General features: G+C 43.8%; 1 protein-coding gene across 1 annotated transcript; it reads left to right on the top strand.

The window, feature by feature from the left end:
• Positions 1-1,474: 1,474 nt before the first annotated feature.
• LOC123056008 (protein FAR1-RELATED SEQUENCE 5-like) lies at positions 1,475-5,574 on the top strand. The gene is made up of 4 exons (XM_044479785.1): positions 1,475-1,502; positions 3,413-3,960; positions 4,054-4,277; positions 4,839-5,574. The coding sequence occupies exons 1-4, from the start codon at positions 1,475-1,477 to the stop codon at positions 5,566-5,568; spliced, it is 1,530 nt and encodes a 509-aa protein (XP_044335720.1). The 3' UTR covers positions 5,569-5,574.
• Positions 5,575-22,153: the final 16,579 nt, after the last annotated feature.

Below are 22,153 nucleotides of genomic sequence, written 5' to 3'. Positions count from 1 at the left end.
AAAAGGACACCGATAACTGCCACACGTGTGGTGTATCGGGTGGTTGTGCCGCACGCCTCGTGTGGATGGAGAAGAACCCGCCCGCACGACCGCGTCCGGGCGCGCGCAGCCACAGCCCGCACGTCCGGTGTGTGGCAAAACCGCCCACACGTCCGGGCCAAACGACCGCGCTGCCCGCACGATCCAGCACGCCAGCCGTCCCGGGCTCCTTCCGATCCCCAGTCCGCCCTGCCGCCATTGTCTCGCACCTCTCGATCCCCTACCTCCGTCGCCTTCCTTCTCTGGTTGCCATGGCAACCAGAGCAGATCCCTAGCGCCTTTCCCACAGCTAACCACCCACCCCACCCCCTACCCCCTCCCACCCCAACCCCGCCCTCCCAAGACGACGAGCTAAAACAGGTGGATCCCCGATCTCCTTCTGTTTCTCGACCTTCTTTTGTCCAGAAATCTGAATTTGCAAAATTTGCCCACGAAGATGGCGACTGGATCCACGCTATCAGGGCAAACACCCCACGAATTTGTGTGTCTTTGCATTTGCCCACCAACATACGCCAGATCTGCCATATACTATGCTAGACTTGTGCCAAGCTTCTGGGTTGGCTTGATGCGAGTAGTTGGTAGCGTAGTAATCACTATAAAATAGGGAGAGAAAGGAGGAATTTGGCATGGGGAGGGAGGAAAAATAATTGCCACTTGTATCTAACGTCAGTTGCCATCTATCGTTGTCCGTAGTTGCCACCATGTTATATTATTGCTTGCCATCCTATTTTATTTTCTGTTGCCATCGCTTCAAAATGATAGATGGCATCCAGAATTCAGAAAAGAAAAATGGATGTGCATGTCCTACTTGCCATGAGGTGTTGGTTGCCTACGCAAGAAATGTTATGAGATTGCCGTGTTATCTTCTACGTGCAAACAGCAAGAACGCTTTTTGCGGATTGTTGATGCGTTCTTGTTCATGCAGTGACTAAAAGCACAGTGGCAGAAAAGAAAAAGCAGAAGAATGAATCACGAAGATGGCACTGATCCTTGGCTTTCTCAAAGGCCGGAAACGCCACCTTGGGATGCAGCAGAGTACAATCAACTCATTTCTTCAGGGCCATTGCTGCCACTACTAGAGCACTACGCGGGCATCGGTACGATGCATGATAAACAAAGAAGAAACAGTTGCCATGTTCGTGACGATGAAGATGTCATTCTACTTATGTCCTACAATCTATTTTTTAGCAGGTTCTTATGACCAAACCACAATCAGGGGGGCAGCATGGCAAGTTTCGTCACAGGGCGCTAACGCTGACAAATGTACGGGCAACCAACTTCAGCTAGCTAATGTGGCAAATCAAGGTAACGCATACGAAAAAGGAACTTATTGTTGTGGACATGAAATTAAACTTGCAAGGATGGCAAAAGACTCACGAGTTATATCGGAAAAAATGTAGGACCTTCATGCAGCACGTGGCATCAGGCAGCAACCATGTACCTGCCATCAACGTCGTACACAGGTGAGCGCATGAAAGTGAAGTTGTGGAAAGTGAGTTAGGAGAAAGGAACATATATGACAGCTGCAGTTGCCATGCCTGGACAGCTTCGGTTGCCATGGCTGGACAAACTGCAGTTGCCATGCCTGGACAACTGCAGTTGCCATGTATAATCAAATGTGACTGCAATGTCTAAACAACCGTGGATGACAAGTGTGAACAAATCTGTGTGGCATGGTTGGACCACTACATGTGCCATGTTGAACAAACTACAGTTGCCATGCAATGACCAACTGCTACCATGATCGCAGGTTGTTACGGTGGAACCACATCGGCAAACATCTCATGGCAAGCTTCACAGTTGCAGGAAAGCGCTATTGCAGATAGAGCACATCAAATTGGAATGACAGACCACACAAGATCGGCACATGCGGCACAACAAGGTAAAAAAAAGTGAAAACAGAAAACAGTACTGCATTTGCTTTTGTGGGGAATAGCATGTGAAGAAAAGTAGATTTGTAACGGTGGTGGTGGAAAAAACAAAAAAATGCTACCAAGTGGTCATGTGCAAAAGAGACGTATATTGTCTTCGGGATTTGCCAATTGCTATAAGAGTGTGTGCAACATTCATGATTGTTCACATTTGCGTATTGAGCTCAAGCCTAGAATACAAAGTTTTGATGCTAGAGTATACTGGTTGCCATGTGTTGGCAACAGTAGTTGCCATGTATGCTGGATTGTATCTGCCATTGCTATGTGCTGCAAGTTCTGATGCTGAAAGAAGCTGGTTGCCATGTGTGGGCAACAGTAGTTGCCATGTGTGTTGGACTATTTCTGCCATTGCTATATGCTACAAGTTCTCAAGCTAAAAGACGCTGGTTGCCATGTGTTGGCAACGGTAGTTGCCATGTGGTTGGACTGTAGCTGCCATTACTGGAGAATTACAGTTGCCATGCATGGCCATATGCAGATTCATGGCTTGCTGTGTGAAATGATGTCATGCAAAATCACATGCAGTTGCTGTACTCCGTTACGATACACATGACATTCAAGCAAAATCTTACGCTCGTACCTGATTTTTAATGCAGGACCTTCAACTACAATTAACAGCGGCGCGGGGACATCTACTGCGGGGAGCTCTGAGCGCACGGAAGACGCGTTCCACCAGCCAGCCAACACTCATGCCACAAACAATGTCGAGTCAGTGTCGGAAATGGCAATCGTGCCAGCAATACCGACAAGCACACATGTGCACACCAGCACAAGCAACACTCAAGTAGGTGAAACATCCGCCGATACTGAAGTGAATGATGAAACCGATGACGAAGCACAAGGGGATGAAGATGGTGGGCAATCAGAAATCATGGTACCCCAGCCACCGTATCTTGGGCAGAGATTTGATTCGTTTGCAGATGCAAAGGAATTCTACCAGACATATGCAAAGTTCCATGGGTTTGCGGTCAACACCGAATACCATAGGAAAATTAAAAAAACTAACGAGTACAGCAGAGGTGAGATGAGGTGCTACAAGGCACGAAGAAACAAGAAGGGCAAAGGTGATGCGCTTGTCATTCCGAAACAAAAGAGAGGTATCATTGTCAAGACGGAATGCCCTGTCCGGTGTAAGCTGAACGTAGATGGAGCACAGTGGGTGGTCACTGAATATTTTGACGAGCACAACCACGAGCTAATAAAGAAGTTTGACCTAGTAAAATTTCTGACCGCCCACAGAGGATTCACCCCCCTCGAGAAGAAATTCATAAAGCTGCTACATGATTGTAACGTCGGTCCATCAAGAATGGTGCAGATACTCTCCCTCATCCACAGCAAAAACGGGTCTCTGAGTAGCATGCCCTACCTACCAGCAGACGTCACAAACCTAAAGGCAAAGTACCATAGAGAAAGCAAGTTGGCTGACATAGAAGCCACGATAGCCTACTTCGATGAGAAAGCGAAAGAAGATCAAGATTTCTTCTACAGGATAAGATTGGACGATGAGGACCGTGTCAGGAACATGTATTGGGTGGATGGTGCTGCAAGAAGAGCCTACAAACATTTCCGAGACTGCATTTCTTTCGACGCGACATATCTCACTAATATGTACAAGATGCCATGCGCTCCATTCGTAGGAATAAATAACCACAATCAGTCATTGCAGTTCGGATGCGGGCTCGTTCGGAATGAAGACACGGATGGGTACGTTTGGCTGTTCAAGACCTTCTTGGAGTGCATGGGTGGACTTGCTCCGATGAACATAATAACAGACCAGGATTTTAGCATGCGTGCAGGCATAGAGGAGGTCTTTCCGTTGGCAGTGCACAGGCACTGCAGGTGGCACATTATAAAGAAGGCTGAGGAGACACTAGGACCGTTCTTTGCTGACCGTCCAGACCTGCACAAGGCATTCGAGCTGTGCGTGGACCACAGCTTGACGGTGGAGGAGTTTGAAAGGAGCTGGATGGCTATGATTGAAACATATCAAGTCCAAGACCACGAGACGCTTGCTAGCTTGTGGGAGAAGCGAATGTACTGGGTGCCGGCCTACTTCATGCAGTGCTTCTTCCCGTTTCTGCAGACTACACAGCGCAGTGAGGGGTTCAATGCTGTTTTGAAGCGGTACGTGAGCCCTGGCAACTCATTACTACAGTTTGCCAAGCAGTACACCGCTTTGCAACAAAAAATACTGGGATCCGAGCTACAGCAAGAAGCAAACACCGCGCTCAAGCAGCCAAAATTGCTAACGTATTTACCAATGGAGAGGCAGATGAGCAAGATATACACCAACACGATTTTTAACAAGTAAGTCAGTTGTGTTACAATCTTATTTGCACAAATCATGAAGGTACCAGGTGCCATGTAGAATGCAATGCAGTTGAAATGCTTATTTGAAAATGAGGATTGTGTTGAAAAGTAGCCATTAGGTACAGAGTAAACATGATATGTAGTTGCCGTGCTTAATGAACTACAGTTTGCCATTCTTAATGAACTACAGTTTGCCACGTTCACTCAACTGCAGTTACCATGTTTGCGTAACTGCAGTTGCCATGTTTGATGAACTGCAGTTGCCATGTTTAATGAACTGCAGTTGCCATATTTAATGAAATGTAAATTCCAATGGCCATGATGGTATGGAATGCAAATGCCAAATTGAAGTTCTTATGTAGTTGCCATGTTTAAATGAAATGCAGTTGCCATGTTTAATGAACTGCAGTTGCCATGTTTACTCAACTGTAGTTGCCATGTTTAATGAACTGTAGTTGCCATGTTTGAACGAATTGTAATTCCATTGGCCACAACAAACAAAAGGTGCTACAAAAAACTTCACACAAGAGTTTAACAAAAACCACACAAAACTTGCAGATTCCAGGAAGAAATAAAGCGTGCCAGCATGTGCACGGCTTTCCAGGTGGACGAACATACGTTCAAGGTGTGTTCTATCATGAGCATGTCGGATTCAGAACCTGAAGACCCAGACAAGGGAAGGAACTACTTTGTGAAGGCATCGATAAGCGAAGGCGAATACTACTGCCAATGCTGCAAATTCGAACGGGACGGGATTGTGTGCTGTCACATTCTAAAAGTAATGGACTTGAACGCGGTGACACGAATGCCCCGCCATTTCATAAGGCGGCGATGGACTTGGGACGCTGACGACGCATTGGCGCCGCAAACATCAAACGCAGTTTTGGCCGTGCATGACGAGAGACCAGAGTCAACCATGGAAGCCGTGAGGCACGTTGTGTTGACAAAGAACTATGCTGAACTAATTGATGAAGCGTGCAAGAGTGATGAGACAGCAAGGGTCGCAGAAAAACACAGGAAGGCCCTCAAAAGAGAGCTTGATGAGATCAAGAAGAGGAAAGCTGAGGAAGCCTTACACAGGTTCCCCCGCACATCAAGTGTGCCTTCGTCCACAGGGCCATCATCTGAAAACTCGGAGGTAGGATCTGGAACAGCAAGCACACAAACACAGGTTAGGAACCCGCCCCGTTCCATCACAAAAGGGCGTCCAAAAGAGATAAGATACAAATCGGGATTGGAGATTCAAGCAAAACACAAGAAACCAAAGAAAGGGACGGGCAATCCGTAAACAACATTGGAGCACTTTGACTTGGTCCATGGTGACATTTTTTTGTAATCTAGATGTTCTAAATTTTGTAAAAACTGGAGAATGACTCTTCAGGTGCATCAGGATCTGAAGTAAAAATGCCATGAAGGAATAGCTGCAGTTGCCACGTGTATGGCACTGAATTTTCCATGTTGCGTGAACTGAATCTGCCATGCAATTTCTACTGAATCTGCCATACCATTTCTACTGAATCTGCCATGCCATTTCTACTGAATTTGCCATGTTATTTTTACTGAATTTGCCATCTTATTTTTTTTAATGAATCTGCCATGTTAGTTGTACTGAACATGCCATATTAGTTGTACTGAATCTTCACCGCGTAGATTTCCATGTTCAGTCAGCGCATTTTAGTCACACATATTGTATTCTGGTGCAAACTATGAGAAACAAGCTGAAACGGTCTCGTGCAGCAACCGCACAGGTTACTGCTCCGTGATCAAACTACCATGCTAGCCGGTACAGTTAGCAGTGCAAAAAAACCCAAAAAGCCAAACAAGAAAGAACGATAACTTTCACTAACCATGACTGATCAACTACATTTGCCATGTTTTCAGACATCAAGGACGCATTCAAAACACCATGCTGGTACTACCAACCCACAAGCACATAATAATACTGAAAACACATAAACGTATCTACTGTCAAACCTAAGTAGGTTCACATCCACACATATATTACAAACTATTCAAATGTCACTCACACGCCACCATTGTATACTAGGCTACGGGGAGATGCAGTCATAGCATATTACAAGGACACAATTTTGAAAAAACAAGGTAATACCTTACATTCCTCGGCAACAGAATGTAAGGTAGGCGTTCGGTCAGGAGCACCACTTGATCACTTGTACTTCTTGGCGGCTTTCTTCACAACTTCCTCTATGAACTCACGTGCGTTGGACCGCGTGTTGAAATCTTCATTCATCAACCAGTTCCATGTGTAAATTTTACAGAGCTCGACAACCATTGCAGATGTGACGACAGGAACCCGTCGACCTTCCCACTTTGCAAGGTATTCCAACGTGTGGAAGCCGCAGTCGTGCCTAAACAATAAAAGAGTCAGGTTAACTCACAAGAACATATAGAAAAAATCATAAACTTCAATTCAGAGGTGACAAAAAGAGAGGGTGAGCATTGGTTTGGAGGACACATGAAGAAAATATGGGAAAATACCGGTTTCCTTGCTTCGTAGTCGCCACGTACTCAATTGGAAAATGTCTGATTTGGACCTTTGAGTTTTCACAGTGACGGTTCCATGTCTCTTTGAGGTTGTTGATGAAGTATTCAGCATGCGTAGTAAGGTCTGCATCAGCTTCTGAACGCATTGAATCAAGCACCTCAAAATGTTGGTTCTTCAGGTCAAGGCAGATCGCGTAGTGGTGACCACACTTGTCATGTGGGTCGTGTGGTGCAAGCTCCTGGAACATGGGGAACAAGACCTGCAAATAAAAATGAAGGAAAGAAAAGAAGCAGAGCTCACATTAAGAACAGAAATGATGTAGTTGGGAAAATGACATGTAAAGATATCACCGGTTACACTAACAAGGCACATGAGTGACTACGAAAGCATCAAGGGTCCAAGAAAAGTGGACCAACGTATAATGTTTAGTTGTAGTGGGTAATTAGAAGAAGTTGCCGTCCATGTATGAACAAAGTTGCCATGTATTTTAATTTGAAGTTGCCACATAGGTTGTATTAGGAAAGCAAATCAGAAGTCATTTTACATGGCAATTGTTGCCACATGAAACAGCTATCACAAAACAGGGTGTAGCCCACATCTGAAGCATAGCTACTGGCAAAAAAATAACATGGGAGGAAAAAATGTGCAAAAAAGGAAGGAGTACTCACACATTTCTTCATTGTGAGCTTGAAATCACCATGCGCAGCAAAATGCTTCCTCAGGATTTTGTGGTGGAAGTCACCATCCCATATTTTGCACGTCACAATGTACTGCATGATTGTTTTGTCGGGAGACATATCCATATGCATGTTGATGAAGTCAATGCCACATGCAACTACATTCTTCGACATTTTACCGAGTGGCCTCACAGACTCGGCAAGATCACCCAGGTCAACGTACGTCGCATCACATTGTATGATCTTGGTTCTGTCCAAACATGAGCTGTATGAAAATGATATAACATGAAAGAATCATGTCTACTAAGTGAAAAAAAGAAATAAAACATAAACGGAGCATATCTAGAAATATCAAAAGGATGAATAGTAAAAAGAGCAAAGCAAATGAGAGGTTTATGTGGGTGTGGTCATTACGCTTTCAGCTCCTTCATGTGATTGTTGTTGGACCTCGCATTTCCAAAGCGCTTGACAATATCGTATAGCTGGTTCTGATCCTTTGTAGCCTTGACTTCCGGCTCATAATCATCCGCGTGTGGCGCGTGAACTACCCTACGCTGCCTCACAGAACCAGGGGTGGCACTTCTAATGGTATCCTCAGATACGGACTCAGCAGGCACGTTGGAACTTGATTGGCCCTGACCTCGTGAGGACCTCCTCTGCAATGTTGCCTCCTCAATCCTGCGGTAAGCTTCATCAAGTGACGGCGTAATCTCCTCAGGGGTGGCTGCAAGGGTCAAAAAAGTGGGTTAGGAATCCTTGGAAAGCAAAACAAATCTAGTTTGAAAATAAAGGTTGCAGAAATATGAGATGTAGGCATAGAAAGTAGGGAGTTGCCATGTGCAGGCAACTCCAGTTGCCATGTGCAATGCATTGTAGTTGCCATGTGACAACAACTACAGTTGCCATGATGTATCAACTGCAGTTGCCATATGCTTGCAGAATGGAAAAATGGAGTATGGCAACAGAAAAATGTAGGTGACAGCGTGCAAGCAAATCCAGTTGCCATGTCCATCAGATAACATTTGCCATCACGAGTGAGAACCCAAAAAAAATGCTTGGAACAAAAGTCAGACTAAAAATATGTATACACGAATATGATAAACGCATAAAGAAATGTACCTTGCACAACCGGCTCTGCGAACTTCACAGCCTTCTTGCCCTCAACCATTGGCTGCGCCATCATTGGGGCCATGCCTGCCGGGAAAGCAAAGGCAACTGGTGAAGGATCTTGCACCACTGGTTCATCTTGACTGCGATCAATGCCAAGGCTACAGCTCGGTGGGGTGAAGGCCATTGGGTGCCTCTCCTGCCTACTTGCCGGACCGCGAACAGCTTGCTGGGCAGAATCCAAGGGTGAAATATCAACAAAATTTCTGCATCGGCTGCTGCAGAGTCATCAGGCTTATTCGTAGGACGGGGCGTGCTGTCAGCGGTATCAGTCGCAGCTTTCTTGACAATCTTCTTGTTTGGGCTGTAGGGGACACCGATGTTGACTGGGAGCTTAGAAGTGCGCAGATTTAAGCTGGGTTATCCACTGCGGGTAAAGACGCAGTCTGCTCTGCACGTTCACCTCCGTCAGTCGTGCCCGGCTTGCCACCTGGGTCGGTTGTACTCCGGTCTTCCGTTCTCTCCATAACATTGCTTCTGGCAGGTGGTGGGAATAGTGTGGACGCAGGCACATAACCAGAGTCATCTCTGCTGCTCCTAGCTACAGCAGGCGCGTTGGGTGTGTCTGCAGATTGCTTGCGGGGGCTACGACGCCTAGGTGGAAGACCAGCTCGCGCAACGGTCACCTTGGCAACCTCTGGAGCACCAGAAGCTGGAGCTGTTGTGCCAAGAGTCTCACCTATGGATGGCATATCATTATGAACTGTCGCCTCAGCCCCTTCTTTCGTGGACGAAGAAGTGCCACCACCCACGCGCTTGGAATCCGTGTCAGCGAGCGGGAATCTTCCTTGCTTAGGTTGATCTCGGGGGCATCCACTTCAACACTTGCTGATCGGGTCGCATGGCTCACAGCAGCATCCTTCATTGCTAGCAGAGTGGGCAATATTTCAGCAGTCCTGGCAGATACCGACTCGTCACTCACAGATGTACGGATGCCTGCTGTCGTAGCCTGCACATCTGCAACTGGCGGAGATGTTCGGCCGCTTGCATCAGAGCTAGTGGGAACAGTGGATGGTGCAGCAGCAGGTTTGTGCACTCGCGCCTCATGAACGTCTGAGTTGCCACCTGTCGACAGCTTTGAGTGTATGCGTTCGAGTGGGTCTCTGGGGTTCTGCTTCGTCACACGTGTGGTAGTCTTCTTCACCCTGAAAAAACACACGAACATTGTTAGATGAACAGATGATAGTTTCCATGTAGGTAGAATAAGAGTTGCCATGTGGACCAGTTAGCAGTTGCCATGGTAGACATCTTAAAAAATGTAAGAAATGTGTGATGTGCCAGGAATGCAATTTCAAAACTAGGTGTGGATGAGTGCACAAACAGATGGAAAAGCTGGTAGTTGCCATGTAGGTGGAATAAGAGTTGCCATTTTGCCTGGTTAGCAGTTGCCATGCAAAAACAGGCAGGAGTTGCCATGTAGTAAGAAGAAATAGAGCATGGGAGAAACAGCAGTTGCGATGTGGGACTGATGGTAGTAGCCCATGTGGCAAGCTGAACAGCTGCATTGAAAGGCAAAAATATAGCAATATGGCAATGAAGAAAGAACATGGATAACCTACTTCTTGACTGTCTTCCTCAAATCTGGCAACACGACAGGATCATCGGTGTTGGACGTCGACGTACGAGGAGATGACCTAGTGGAATGCGTGTCACCAGCAATATGGGCACCCTTGTTCAATCGAGCAGAAACACGGGTTGGCGTTGGTGCTTGTTTCTTCGTAACTGCTCGTCCACCAGCTGTCGCCTCGCTGCACATATAAGAAAGAGGCAAAAAAGGTGCCAAGTGTCAGACACGAAAATCGTTGCCACGCTTAGCAAAAACAAATGGAAAAAGGGGGTCAGTCTGTTCGAAAGGATAGACTAAACAAAACACTAAAAAAGAAGTCGAACCTCCTCCTAGCAGCTAAGGGATCGGTCCTAGGTCTCTTGACAGGAGAGCCCTACCCAACCTCCTCTGGATCCCTCCCCCTCTTTGAGGGCGACACCCCCTTGCCTCTCGCAGCTGTCTGTTCTTTGACTTTCTCCGGTGAGGGGACATCTGGTACACCCTTGCCCTTCTTACCACCTGCACGAACGTCGACATGTTGATCATCGTCGGTGTCATGTTGCACGTTCTCCATGTCATCGTTGTCGTCCTTGTCGAGAGCAGCATCTCCATCTAGTTCATCTTGTGTGTCGGGAAGCTCCTGCGAGCTGTTGTAGTCGTACCCGGCAACCAATTGGCCGATGTGTCCGTTCTGCAACAAATGGAGTGAACTGCCTCGCAACCGCGTCGCTGTCAGAGCCATTAAGGGACGTCCAACCCTCAACCAACTTCCCGAGCAAGCTGGTCATTCCGGATGCAAAATGCCCAATTAGATGCTCAACAGGTGCCCTCGCCTGTGCACGAAACAAGAAGCAGCAGTAACCAATCGTATTAAAGTCACGTGCACAAGATCAAAATAAACCAAACACAACCATAGATATATATATCCTTGATTACCTCAACAGGACAAGACGGAGCTGAGTGCATGTCCATCCACTTTCCAAAGTTTCGAGGCCCACTAAACACGCTGTAGTCTATAGCATTCTTGGCCATCAACTGGAAAAAACCAAAAAAAACAGCTAGCATGTAAAGAGAAAAAACAAATGAACACTAACTAACAGTTCATGTATTGCAAAAATAAAAATAAAAAAGAGGAAGAGTATAGAAGTTTCAAAATGGATGGCAGAGTTGCCATGTGGCGTCAGACATGGATACTATGCACAGACAGCCATGGCTAACAAGGTAGTCATCTCTTGTTAGCCACAGACGGTTGCCGTATGGGGATTTTTTCATATGTTATGCAGCGTCAAAATTAAAAGAATGTCGTGCAAAGAAAGAAGCCAGAACTAACCTGCAGTTTCCCGTATTTCGTATCAGTTATCTTGTCCGCGGCAAGCACAGCCTTGACAGCATCGTAAGTCCATGCAGAAACAACAAACTTGTGTGGAGGCGGCGGGCCTCCTATCCCAGTAAAGTCCACAGTGGACAGATCAAGACGATCGACGTACATGAGCTGGTGTACAACAATTTAAAAAGAAAAAAAATATCAGTTGCCATCATGGTATTTTGCAAAAAAGAAGCTAACGTATGTTCCTTCAATCATCAAGTTGGAGGGCATGAAGAAGGAAAGAGTTTCCATGTATTTCTGTTAGTTGCCATCTAGTTATGTTGGCAGTTGCCATCTAGTTATGTTGGCAGTTGCCATTCTAGTTATGTTGGCAGTTGCCATCTTGTTATGATGGTAGTTGCCACTATGTCACCATCATGGTTGCCATGCATGCTCAAGGAGCTAGGAGTGTTTGCAAAAGAGTAGTACAAAAATACCATTAAATGGAGTCGACAACCCTTCTGGTACATCTTGTTTGAGAATGCATCATGCAGGAAGTCCGCAATGAACTTACACCAATTCATGTTCTTCACTTCTTTCAGTTTTGCCTGCACGACACAAATTTCAGGACAAGAAGTTGCTGCATCAGAAATCAAAATGGGAAAACATCAAAAAACTGGCAGTGACTAGCTTACAGATGACATGGGAGTCAAAAGATTGAAGGAAAAAATGAAGGAGTAGAGATAGAGCATTCACCAGGATGGGGAAGCATTTGTTGCTTGGGCGAAGAGATGTGGTCGGCGCAAAAACAGCTGAGATCAGGTACATGAGTAGCTTCATCTTAAAAACTTCGCCATGGGTTTTCATGCCCTCCAGCGAATTTGCCAGGACGGTCGTGTTCGGCATGGATGTCATCCCAGGAAACAAACGGGCAAACAACGTTTCCACAATCGTATTATTGACCTCATATGGGACTTTGATTTCTCCACGGGGCACACCCAACGTGCAGAACACGGATTCCTCGTCTAACGGCAGTCTTCCACGTCCCGGAATCACAAATTCCCTGGAGGTGGGCTCGTAAATCTCACCGAGCCAGTCGCATACAGGGTTCACTAGATTCTTGCACCGAACATCCATCAGAGCCTGCATCCCCAACTCAGCAGCAGCTCCCTTCTGGTCGTCGGTGAATCCCTCGGTCAATATAGTCAGGCGTTCCTGTGAAGCCCTATTGCGATTACGTTTCTTCTTCTGCAAAACAGAGAAATGATCATTTGTTGCCATGTTTCACTATCATGAAGGTTTAGACCCTATCAGACGATTGCAAACTCAACATGACATTCAAAACATATGGGGGAAGGGGCTGGGGGGGAGGGGTGGACAGTTACCTCATCGCCGTCTGTTGTCCGTCTAGTTGCGCGATTCTGCCGCGGTAACTCCATGAAATCGTCATCATCGTCTTGATGATCACCGTGAGCCATTCTGCTGAGGTAAGAACAAAGCAAAATGTCAGGGTGAAAATAAAAGTATGAAGTAAGCAGTTGCCACCTAACAGAATGTACTTGCCACATGGGCTCAATTGAAAGTGGCAAAAAGTTTAGGCAATATCGTATGAACACCCACACCCCCTATGATTGCCCAACAATAAATGTGGCAACAAAACACATTGGCTTCATTTTAAAAATGTACAGATCATAAGGCACTTGAAACAAAATGCTGAAGTTGTCATGTTAGCACAAGATAGTACGAAAGAAAGGCACAAATCTTCGGCTGCACAAACATATAATGTGGCAACTCACACTCTGTCCTCATACAAAAAATGAGTTGTCATATATTCAAAGGCAAATGTACTAGGTTGAAATTGCCATATGTTAAAATGCAAGACAATTCAGAAATTGTTGAAAACATCTACTGAACAACCGGTAATGTGGCAACTCACACACTGACCTCATATTAAAAATGAGTTGCCATGTAGTACGGCCAAATATGTTCAGATATCACAAGTTTGCATGGCAAAACACAAAATTGAGTATATGGTACAGTGAATTTGCCACATTATCCTGCCTACATAATGGCAACAGCCATAGTGTGTTAACAGAAATACTTGCCACATGGAAATCATACTTGTGGCAACTGACACATTTGATCAGGAAATTAGTTGTCATCCAGTGCACATAGTTGTCATATATTCAAAGGCAAATGTACTAGGTTGAAAATGCCATGGTAAAATACAAGACAATTCAAAAAGTGTTGAAAACATCTACTGAACAACCTGTAATGTGGCAACTCACACACTGACCTCATATTAAAAATGAGTTGCCATGTAATACGGCCAAAAATGTCCAGATATCACAAGTCAGCATGGCAAACACAAAATTGAGTCTATTGTACAGTGAATTTGCCACATTATCCTGCCTATATCATGGCAACAGCCTTAGTGTGTTAACAGAAATACTTGCCGCATGGAAATCATATTGTGTGGCAACTTACACATTTGATCAGGAAATTAGTTGCCATCCAGTGCACATAGTTGCTGAAACTGCCATGACTACCTATTTACTACACTTTATCATGCCTACAGCATGGCAACAGCCATAGTGTGTGCACAAAAAAAGTTGCCACATGGAAAACAAATTTGTGGCAACTGACACAGTTGATCAGGGAATTAGTTGCCATCCAGTGCAGATAGTTACACAAACTATCATGTCTACCTTCATACTGCACTTTGAAATACAACTACCTAGATCTAGGGTTCATTGGCAACTATCATAACCTGAAATTCGTCAACAAAAAACTTCCTACACTGATCGCAAATAGCATTTCGAGACAAATACATAACTAATGGATAGAAAAACGCCGGCTCAATCCCAAGGCAGAACCAGGATGTGGCTGCGGGCAGGCCAAGCCACACCGGCATGACAGCCGCGGCGGCGGCGGCCAAACTGTGCAATGCCACCGAACACGACCAGCACAGGACTCCGCCGCCGGCGGGAATGCCGGAGCATCGCGAATCCGCCTGAATCTCGATGAATCTCGAGCGGAACATTGACCATAGAGGAGAGGGGAGAAATGCAAGGAAGGAACGTGACCGTGGGAAGGAGCATTACCTTCACTCTGTAGGCACTCCGGCGAATACGCTCCGGTCCGGCGAGTCCCACCGACGGGTGCGAATGCCGTCGACTCTTCCGCCTCCGCCGTCGCCTTCTCCTCTCGCCTTCTCTTCCAATCGAATGAACTGCGGGGTGGGTTGGGTGAGTAATGAAGTGGAGAGTAAATGGAACCGTGAGGGGACGAGGGGCGAAGTGCGCGACGTGGTTGACGGCAACTGCAGTTCGGGCGTGGCGTGCGGGGAGGGGGGGTGGGGGGAGGGCAACCGGCGTGTGGGCGAACACTCTCACACACCACACACGCGACTTGTCCTACGTGGCACACAAAATCAGCCAAAACGTGCCAAGATTCGTGCAGAAACTGTTGAACGGTGATGGAGGCGTGTGGTTGAGTTGGCTAACGGCCACACGTGTGGGCGTTATCTTTTTGGAAAGAAAAAGCTAGCGTTGTGCCCCCTCCCCTCCTCCATAGGCCTGCCCATTCTACACTTTTTACCCTCTTCTGTAGGACCTTCAAAAAATATTCCGGTTTTCAAATTTTTTGTTCACAAATCTATGAAATGTTTGTGTTTCAGAAAAAATGTTGGTAAATTTTAAAAAATGTACATGGTTTGCACTTTATGTTCAACATCAATTGTTGGGAATTTTTTAACAAATTATTGGAAAAAGTGTTGGAAAAGTGTTCAAGTTTATAAAATTTTCATACACAATTTGAAATTTCAAAATGTTAACAAATTTCAAGAAATGGTTAGGATATGAGAAAATGTTCATGTTGATTGGTAATGACAAAAATTACAAATAACTGGAGAATTCAAATTAATAAAAATTGCAAGATCACATATGCACCTATTTGGCCTAGTCTTGCACACTCCTCTCAACTGGTGTATTTTGGACTATGGATAAATCACCCCAACTTGTTGCAGCAGTCTGGCACGGACATACGAGACATCCATGTTTGAACAACTTACAACAATATTTGCATATTGAGACACACCTGGCCATTTATTTACCTTTTAACTGAGAAAACTCCAGAAAATGCAAAATTTGCCCAAAACCCAAACAACTTGGCATGGTGCTTTGAGCAAGTCATACAAGGGCAAGGAAAAAAAATTGGAGCCATTGAACGGATGTCGAGAAACAATGAGCTCTTAAACGGACCCTTCTCACCCACCCCGGACACCCTACGTGGAACATGTGGGTTTTGTACATTCTTGAAATGATCCCAATTTTCACAAGCACGTGGGCGTGCCCATGGTAGACATTCATGTCAAATTTGAAGGGAAAAACTATTGAAACCCGTAATTTAACACTACATGCTTTTTTCAAAGCATTTAAAAAATATTCGAAGGAAAAATATTTAAAACCATAATTTAGAACACTTATTTAGAATTGTTATTTTGGTATTCCAAACAATATTCCAAATTTTGAACATGTTTTTTTACACAGTATAAACGCAAGCGCTCATATACACGCGCATACACTCACCCTTATGAACGTACACACGCACACCCTACCCCTCTGAGCACCTTCGCAAGACTGAGCCGACATATCATCTTGAAATTTACGAAGTCACCGTAGGCACCTCATCGTCGATGGGAACGTCTCCTCCCACTGAATGCGCATCGCCAGAAATCCTGCAATAAATCCAGGAATAAATGCGAGCACCAAGACTTGAATCCTGGTGGGCTGAGGATACCACAATCCCTCTAACCATCCAACCATAGATTGGTTCACTTGAACAGGTTTTTAAAAGAATAATAAAGTTCAAAACATAGAAAAACGAATTAAAGTAAAAGAGAAGAAACACAAAAAATAGAAATAAAAAACGCTTAGGTCTTGGCCCAACTAGGCGATGGCATCGCTCCCGTCGAGCACCTATTCAGTTAACCAAGCGCTCGCGACTTTCAAAAAAGTTAACTGATTCAAAAAAAAGTCCATGTTTTAAAATTTGGTTCAACATTAATAAAATGTTCCTTTTTCAAAAAAATCAGGGAGATTCAAATAAAATTTAGGGTTTCAATTTTTTATCAGAATTAAGTAAAAGTCCCTTTTTCAAATCTTTTTGTATGCAAATAAAAAAATGTTCGGTGAAATCCATAAGAAAATTGGTTACAAATTTTTTGTTTGTATTTGTATTTTTTATTATTTAATTTAAAAAAATTAGCGTTTTTCAAGAAATGCTCGTGATCACAGTTTTGTTCACTTTTTAAAATGTTCGTATTTTGTCATTCAGAGCAATTTTCCAAGACACGATCATTTTCTTTGTTAAATATGTACAATTTATTAATATATGATTTGTTTGAACAAATTTAGAATATGCAAACATGTTTTTAAGTTTTTAAGATATTTTTAAAAGCTCGAGCAGTTTTTGGCAAAAGAAAAAAGAAACTAAAAGCCGATAAATGAAAAGAAATATGTCCTGAAAAAATAAAAATAAACTCAGGTTTTCTGGTAAAAAAATAGATAATCGGAAAATATATTCACGAATTTGAAAATAAATTCCTGGATTTGACAAAAGCTCACGTGTTTTGAAAAAATAGTTGCAAATAAACTGTAAAAGTCCATGTATTTGAAAAAAGTTAAGTAGGTTATTCGCAAAATAAAAAAAAGTTCACGGTTTTGAAAAAGTTTGTGAAATTGAAAAAATTAGAAAAGTTCATGAATTAAAAACGCGAATATTAGAAAATTTCCCTCATTTGAAAAAAAGAAAAAACATACAGGAAAAAAACCTGATTAAAAACCGAAGAAAAAACCAAATAAAAATCTGGACAAAACAGCTAGATACAAAAGGAAAACCGGAGTATTTCTTTTTAGCGTTATATATTACACACTACAAAAGTTGGAAAAAGAAGAAGTTAGGCATAGCAGGTGAGGTATCCTAGGTGGTTACTGTGTTTGGTTTTGAACCATGAGGTTTGAGTTCGACTCTGAGATAATGATCTTATTTTTTTAAGGTTTCAAAAAAAATGTGCAGCCCAGGTCAGAGGGATTGTGTACAACTTATATGTTCCGACGGACATACATAAGTGGATACAATTTGCGAAAGGTCTGTATTGCCCGTTATACGTTTAGTAGGGGGGTGTGCCAAAGCATATATATTTGAAAATATTGTCAGCATGATGATAGGAATTGTCACCTGAATAGTATGTTTCTTACAACAAGTGGAGAGTGCCCAAGTTAATGCCGCAAACACTCTCCAAGCGAGCTTAGATTCTTGTACGTGCACCCCCATCAAAAGTCGGAGGGCTTTCTGGAAGTTGTCGGGGTCCAAGAGCACCCAAAGCTCTTCATGACAGAACTCAAAAAGAAATATGGCACGGGCACATTCAAAGAGGATGTGGTTTGTGTTCTCTGATTCACTTCATAGCACACATGTGTCATTGCCTGGGTCATGGCGTTTTCAAACGTTAAGAGCAAAGGGAAGCTTATTTCAGCAGATTGTCAAAGGAAGGCTCTAGTCTTTAGCAGAACAGTTGTGGACCAAAGCGTTTTTGAGTGGTGGATGGGAGGGTGTGGATGAGTTTGTTGTATATCGAGTTAACCGAGAAGCAACCTTATGCTTCAAGGTCCCAAAGAACTTTCTCTCTCTCTCTCTCTCTCTCTCTCTCTCTCTCTCTCTCTCTCTCTCTCTCTCTCTCTATCTCTCTCTCTCTCTCTCAAAAGATAACTGGACTTTGGGATATCTCAAGTATGAGAACTTCCCAATAACTGCACTCTACGGCACTAAGGTTCTGAAGGAAGATAATGTTGATACGATTGTCCCTAAAAACATCTTTGACAACGATATCTGGGTTAGTGGCTAAAACAAAAAAGTTATGGGTATTTAGAGTAAAGGGGGACAGGCATGAAAAGGGGGCACTTGGTTGATCCATTTGGCTAGCCAAAATTGATGCCCCCACCGTTGCCCACGTCAAAACTTGCTCCCAGATTTTATGGATCTCATTCCATACCTGAGAATCCTATTACTGATAGAGAAGAAGGAAGAGTCGGGAAATATTTAGCCTCAAGAACCTGCGCCCAAAATACCCAAGTTGATCCAAACAAATAGCTCAAGAAAGATAAATGGATCGGGGGCGTATCTTGCGCGTCGGGGATTGTAGTGCAGCAGGTGCACCACTCCTACTGCAGCTTTTAAATATTTGGAAAACATTTAGCATATTAACATGACGCCAATCTATCATAATTTCAAATCAAAATTTGAAACATAGGACAAATGACAAATGACAAATATTTTATCAATAGAGAAAATGGACCAAATCTAAAGCCCAACTTTGATTATGCACTATTCTATGTTGAATTGGTACTGGGTACACAAAAAATCATGTTTGCCGCTCTATGCAATAAAATGTCGACCTATAGCACAGACTAGCGAACGAAGGACTCAACTGGACCGGCCTATTAAGCCATGGATTCCGATTTTGGTAACCTTGTTCTGTCCTATTTGGAACCTTCAAGAAGGTTACTAACCGGTTCTTTTTGTTTATTTTTTCATGATTTCTTTATAGGTTTAGCTTGTTTTTATTTTGTTTTTATAAATGTTTTAAATTTGCAAAAATTCTCATAGTTTTGGGGAAAATTGCATTTAAGAAAATGTTCAAAGAAAAAAGGTGTCACAAGAAATGTTTGCAAACCTAAAAAAAGTTTTTCATGTTTTCTAGAAAATGTTCGCTGATATGAAAAGTTGGTCGCATTTCAAAAAAAAAATGCTTTACAAAGTTAAACACAAGTCATGTTTAAAAACATGTTTCTATAGAAGTTTGTGTTTAAAAAAAATGTAAATTATGAAAAAATGTCCATGTTTTCAACAAATGTTCACAAATTTGAAAACATATTTGCATTTTCAAAAAAGTTCTCAAATTTGTCAAAAATGGTCTCAATCCAATTCATGATTTAAGAATAAGAACGAGATATTGACTTTTATTATTTTTCATGTTTTTTTAAACCGAATGGGAAAGAACTAGAAAGAAAACAAATCACTACATTAACCTCGAGGCGCCATTGTAGCTCGAGTTTGCTATAGTACCCACTCACACTCGCTATGGTAGCTCGTGCAATGGGCAGGCCCACCTAGGATGCCCCTCTGTGCGATAGTCAGAGCGTCAATAGGAGGTCCCCCAGGGTGGACCATAGCCTCGAGCCCAGTGCAACATATTAAATTGCATTTCATGATGAGAAGCAAAGCCAAACCCAACTTATATTGTGTTTTAAAGTTGGATATGATGAAGGCACATGAGAGAGTTGAGTGGGCTTATCTTCAGGCCATCATGAAAATTTTGGGTTTTTCCTCAACATGGATTTCAGTAATTATGGGCATGATAAACTCTGTGTCATTTTCAGTCATTTTAATGGAATCAAACTGGAACAATTTAAACACTCAAGCAGTATAAGATAGGGAGATCGAATCTCTCCACACCTTTTCTTGTCACTAGCAGAGGGTCTTTCATGTCTTTTCAAATCAGTCATCACAGCTCAGTGGAACCAAGGTGGCCTCGACGGCTCCCCAAGTGAACCATCTTTTAGTTGTAGATGACAACCTGCTACTTTTCAGGGCAGGTGTTAATGCAGCAGAGGAAATATCAAACCTATTAGATACTTACTGCACGGCTTTGGGACAGAGGATAACTCGAGAAATGACCTCCATATTGCGCACCAAATGTTGCCCATGAAGGAAATATGTCCTAGAGGCAATAATAAAGTTGTTATTTATATTTCCTTATATCATGATAAATATCTATTATTCATGCTAGAATTGTATTAACCGGAAACTTGATACATGTGTGGATACATAGACAAAACACAGTGTCCCTAGTAAGCCTCTACTAGACTAGCTCGTTAATCAAAGATGGTTAAATTTCCTAACCATAGACATGTGTTGTCATTTGATGAATGGGATCACATCATTAGAAGAATGATGTGATGGACAAGACCCATTCGTTAGCTTAGCATAATGATCGTTAAGTTTTATTGCTATTGCTTTCTTCATGACTTATACATGTTCCTTTGACTATGAGATTATGCAACTCCCAAATACCGGAGGAATACCTTGTGTGCTATCAAACGTCACAACGTAAATGGGTGATTATAAAGATGCTCTGCAGGTATCTCTGAAGGTGTTTTGTTGGGTTGGCATAGATCGAGATTAGGATTTGTCACTCCGAGTATCGGAGAGGCATCTCTGGGCCCTCTTGGTAATGCACATCATAATAAGCCTTGCAAGCAATGTGACTAATGAGTTAGTTGCGGGATGATGCATTACGGAACAAGTAAAGAGACTTGCCGGTAGCGAGATTGAACTAGGTATGAAGATACCGACGATCGAATCTCGGGCAAGTAACATACCGATGACAAAGGGAATAACCTATGTTGTCAAATTGGACTAGGGGAGGGGGCGACGCCCCCTTTCCTTCTCCTCCTCCCTCTCCTTCCCCCTTTCCCCTTTCGATAAAAGGAAAGGGTGCGAATTGGACCAGGAGTCCAAGTGGGACTCCTCCCACTTGGCGCGCCCCAAGGCCGGCTTCCTCCCCTCTCCCTCCTTTATATACGGGGGCAGGGGGCACCTCTTAGACACACAATTGTTCCAAGCCATGTGCGCCCCCCCTCCACAGTTTACGCCTCCGATCATATTCACGTAGTGCTTAGGCAAAGCCCTGCGCGGGTAACTTCACCATCACCGTCACCATGCCGTCGTGCTGATGGAACTCTCCCTCGACACTTTGCTGGATCAAGAGTTCGAGGACGTCATCGAGCAGAACATGTGCAGAACTCGTAGGTGTCGTACGTTCGGTGCTTGATCGGTCAGAACATGAAGAAGTTCGACTACATCAACCGCGTTAACAAACGCTTCCGCTTTCGGTCTATGAGGGTACGTGGACACACTCTCCCCCTCTCATTGCTATGCATCTCCTAGATAGATCTTGCGTGAGCGTAGGAATTTTTTTGAAATTGCATGCTACGTTCCCCAACAGTGGCATCCGAGCTAGGTCTATGCGTAGATGATATGCACGAGTAGAACACAAAGAGTTGTGGGCGATGATAGTCATACTGCTTACCACCAATGTCTTATTTTGATTCGGCGGTATTGTTGGATGAAGCGGCCCGTACTAACCTTACATGACCACGTTCATGAGACCGGTTCCACCAACAGACATGCAACTAGTTTTGCATAAAGGTGGCTGGCGGGTGTCTATTTATCCAACCTTAGTTGAATCGAATTTGACTACGGCTGGTCCTGGTTGAAGGTTATAACAGCAAACTTGACGAAACACCATTGTGGTTTTGATGTGTAGGTAAGAATGGTTCTTACTAGAAGCCCGTAGCAGCCACGTAAAACTTGCAACAACAAAATATAGGACGTCTAACTTGTTTTTGCAGGGCATGTTGTGATGTGATATGGTCAAGACATGATGTGATATACGTTATTGTATGAGATGATCATGTTTTGTAAAAGTTATCGGCAACTGGCAGGAGCCTTATGGTTGTCGCTTTATTGTATGAGATGCACACGCCATGTAATTGCTTTACTTTATCACTATGCATTAGCGATAGTTGTAGAAGCAATAGTTGGCGA

This window comes from Triticum aestivum, chromosome 2D (genome assembly GCF_018294505.1).
Source record: "Triticum aestivum cultivar Chinese Spring chromosome 2D, IWGSC CS RefSeq v2.1, whole genome shotgun sequence".
NCBI classification, from domain to species: domain Eukaryota; kingdom Viridiplantae; phylum Streptophyta; class Magnoliopsida; order Poales; family Poaceae; genus Triticum; species Triticum aestivum.
Note: the sequence above shows the minus strand (reverse complement) of the source record. Positions and strands in the feature narration are given on the sequence as shown.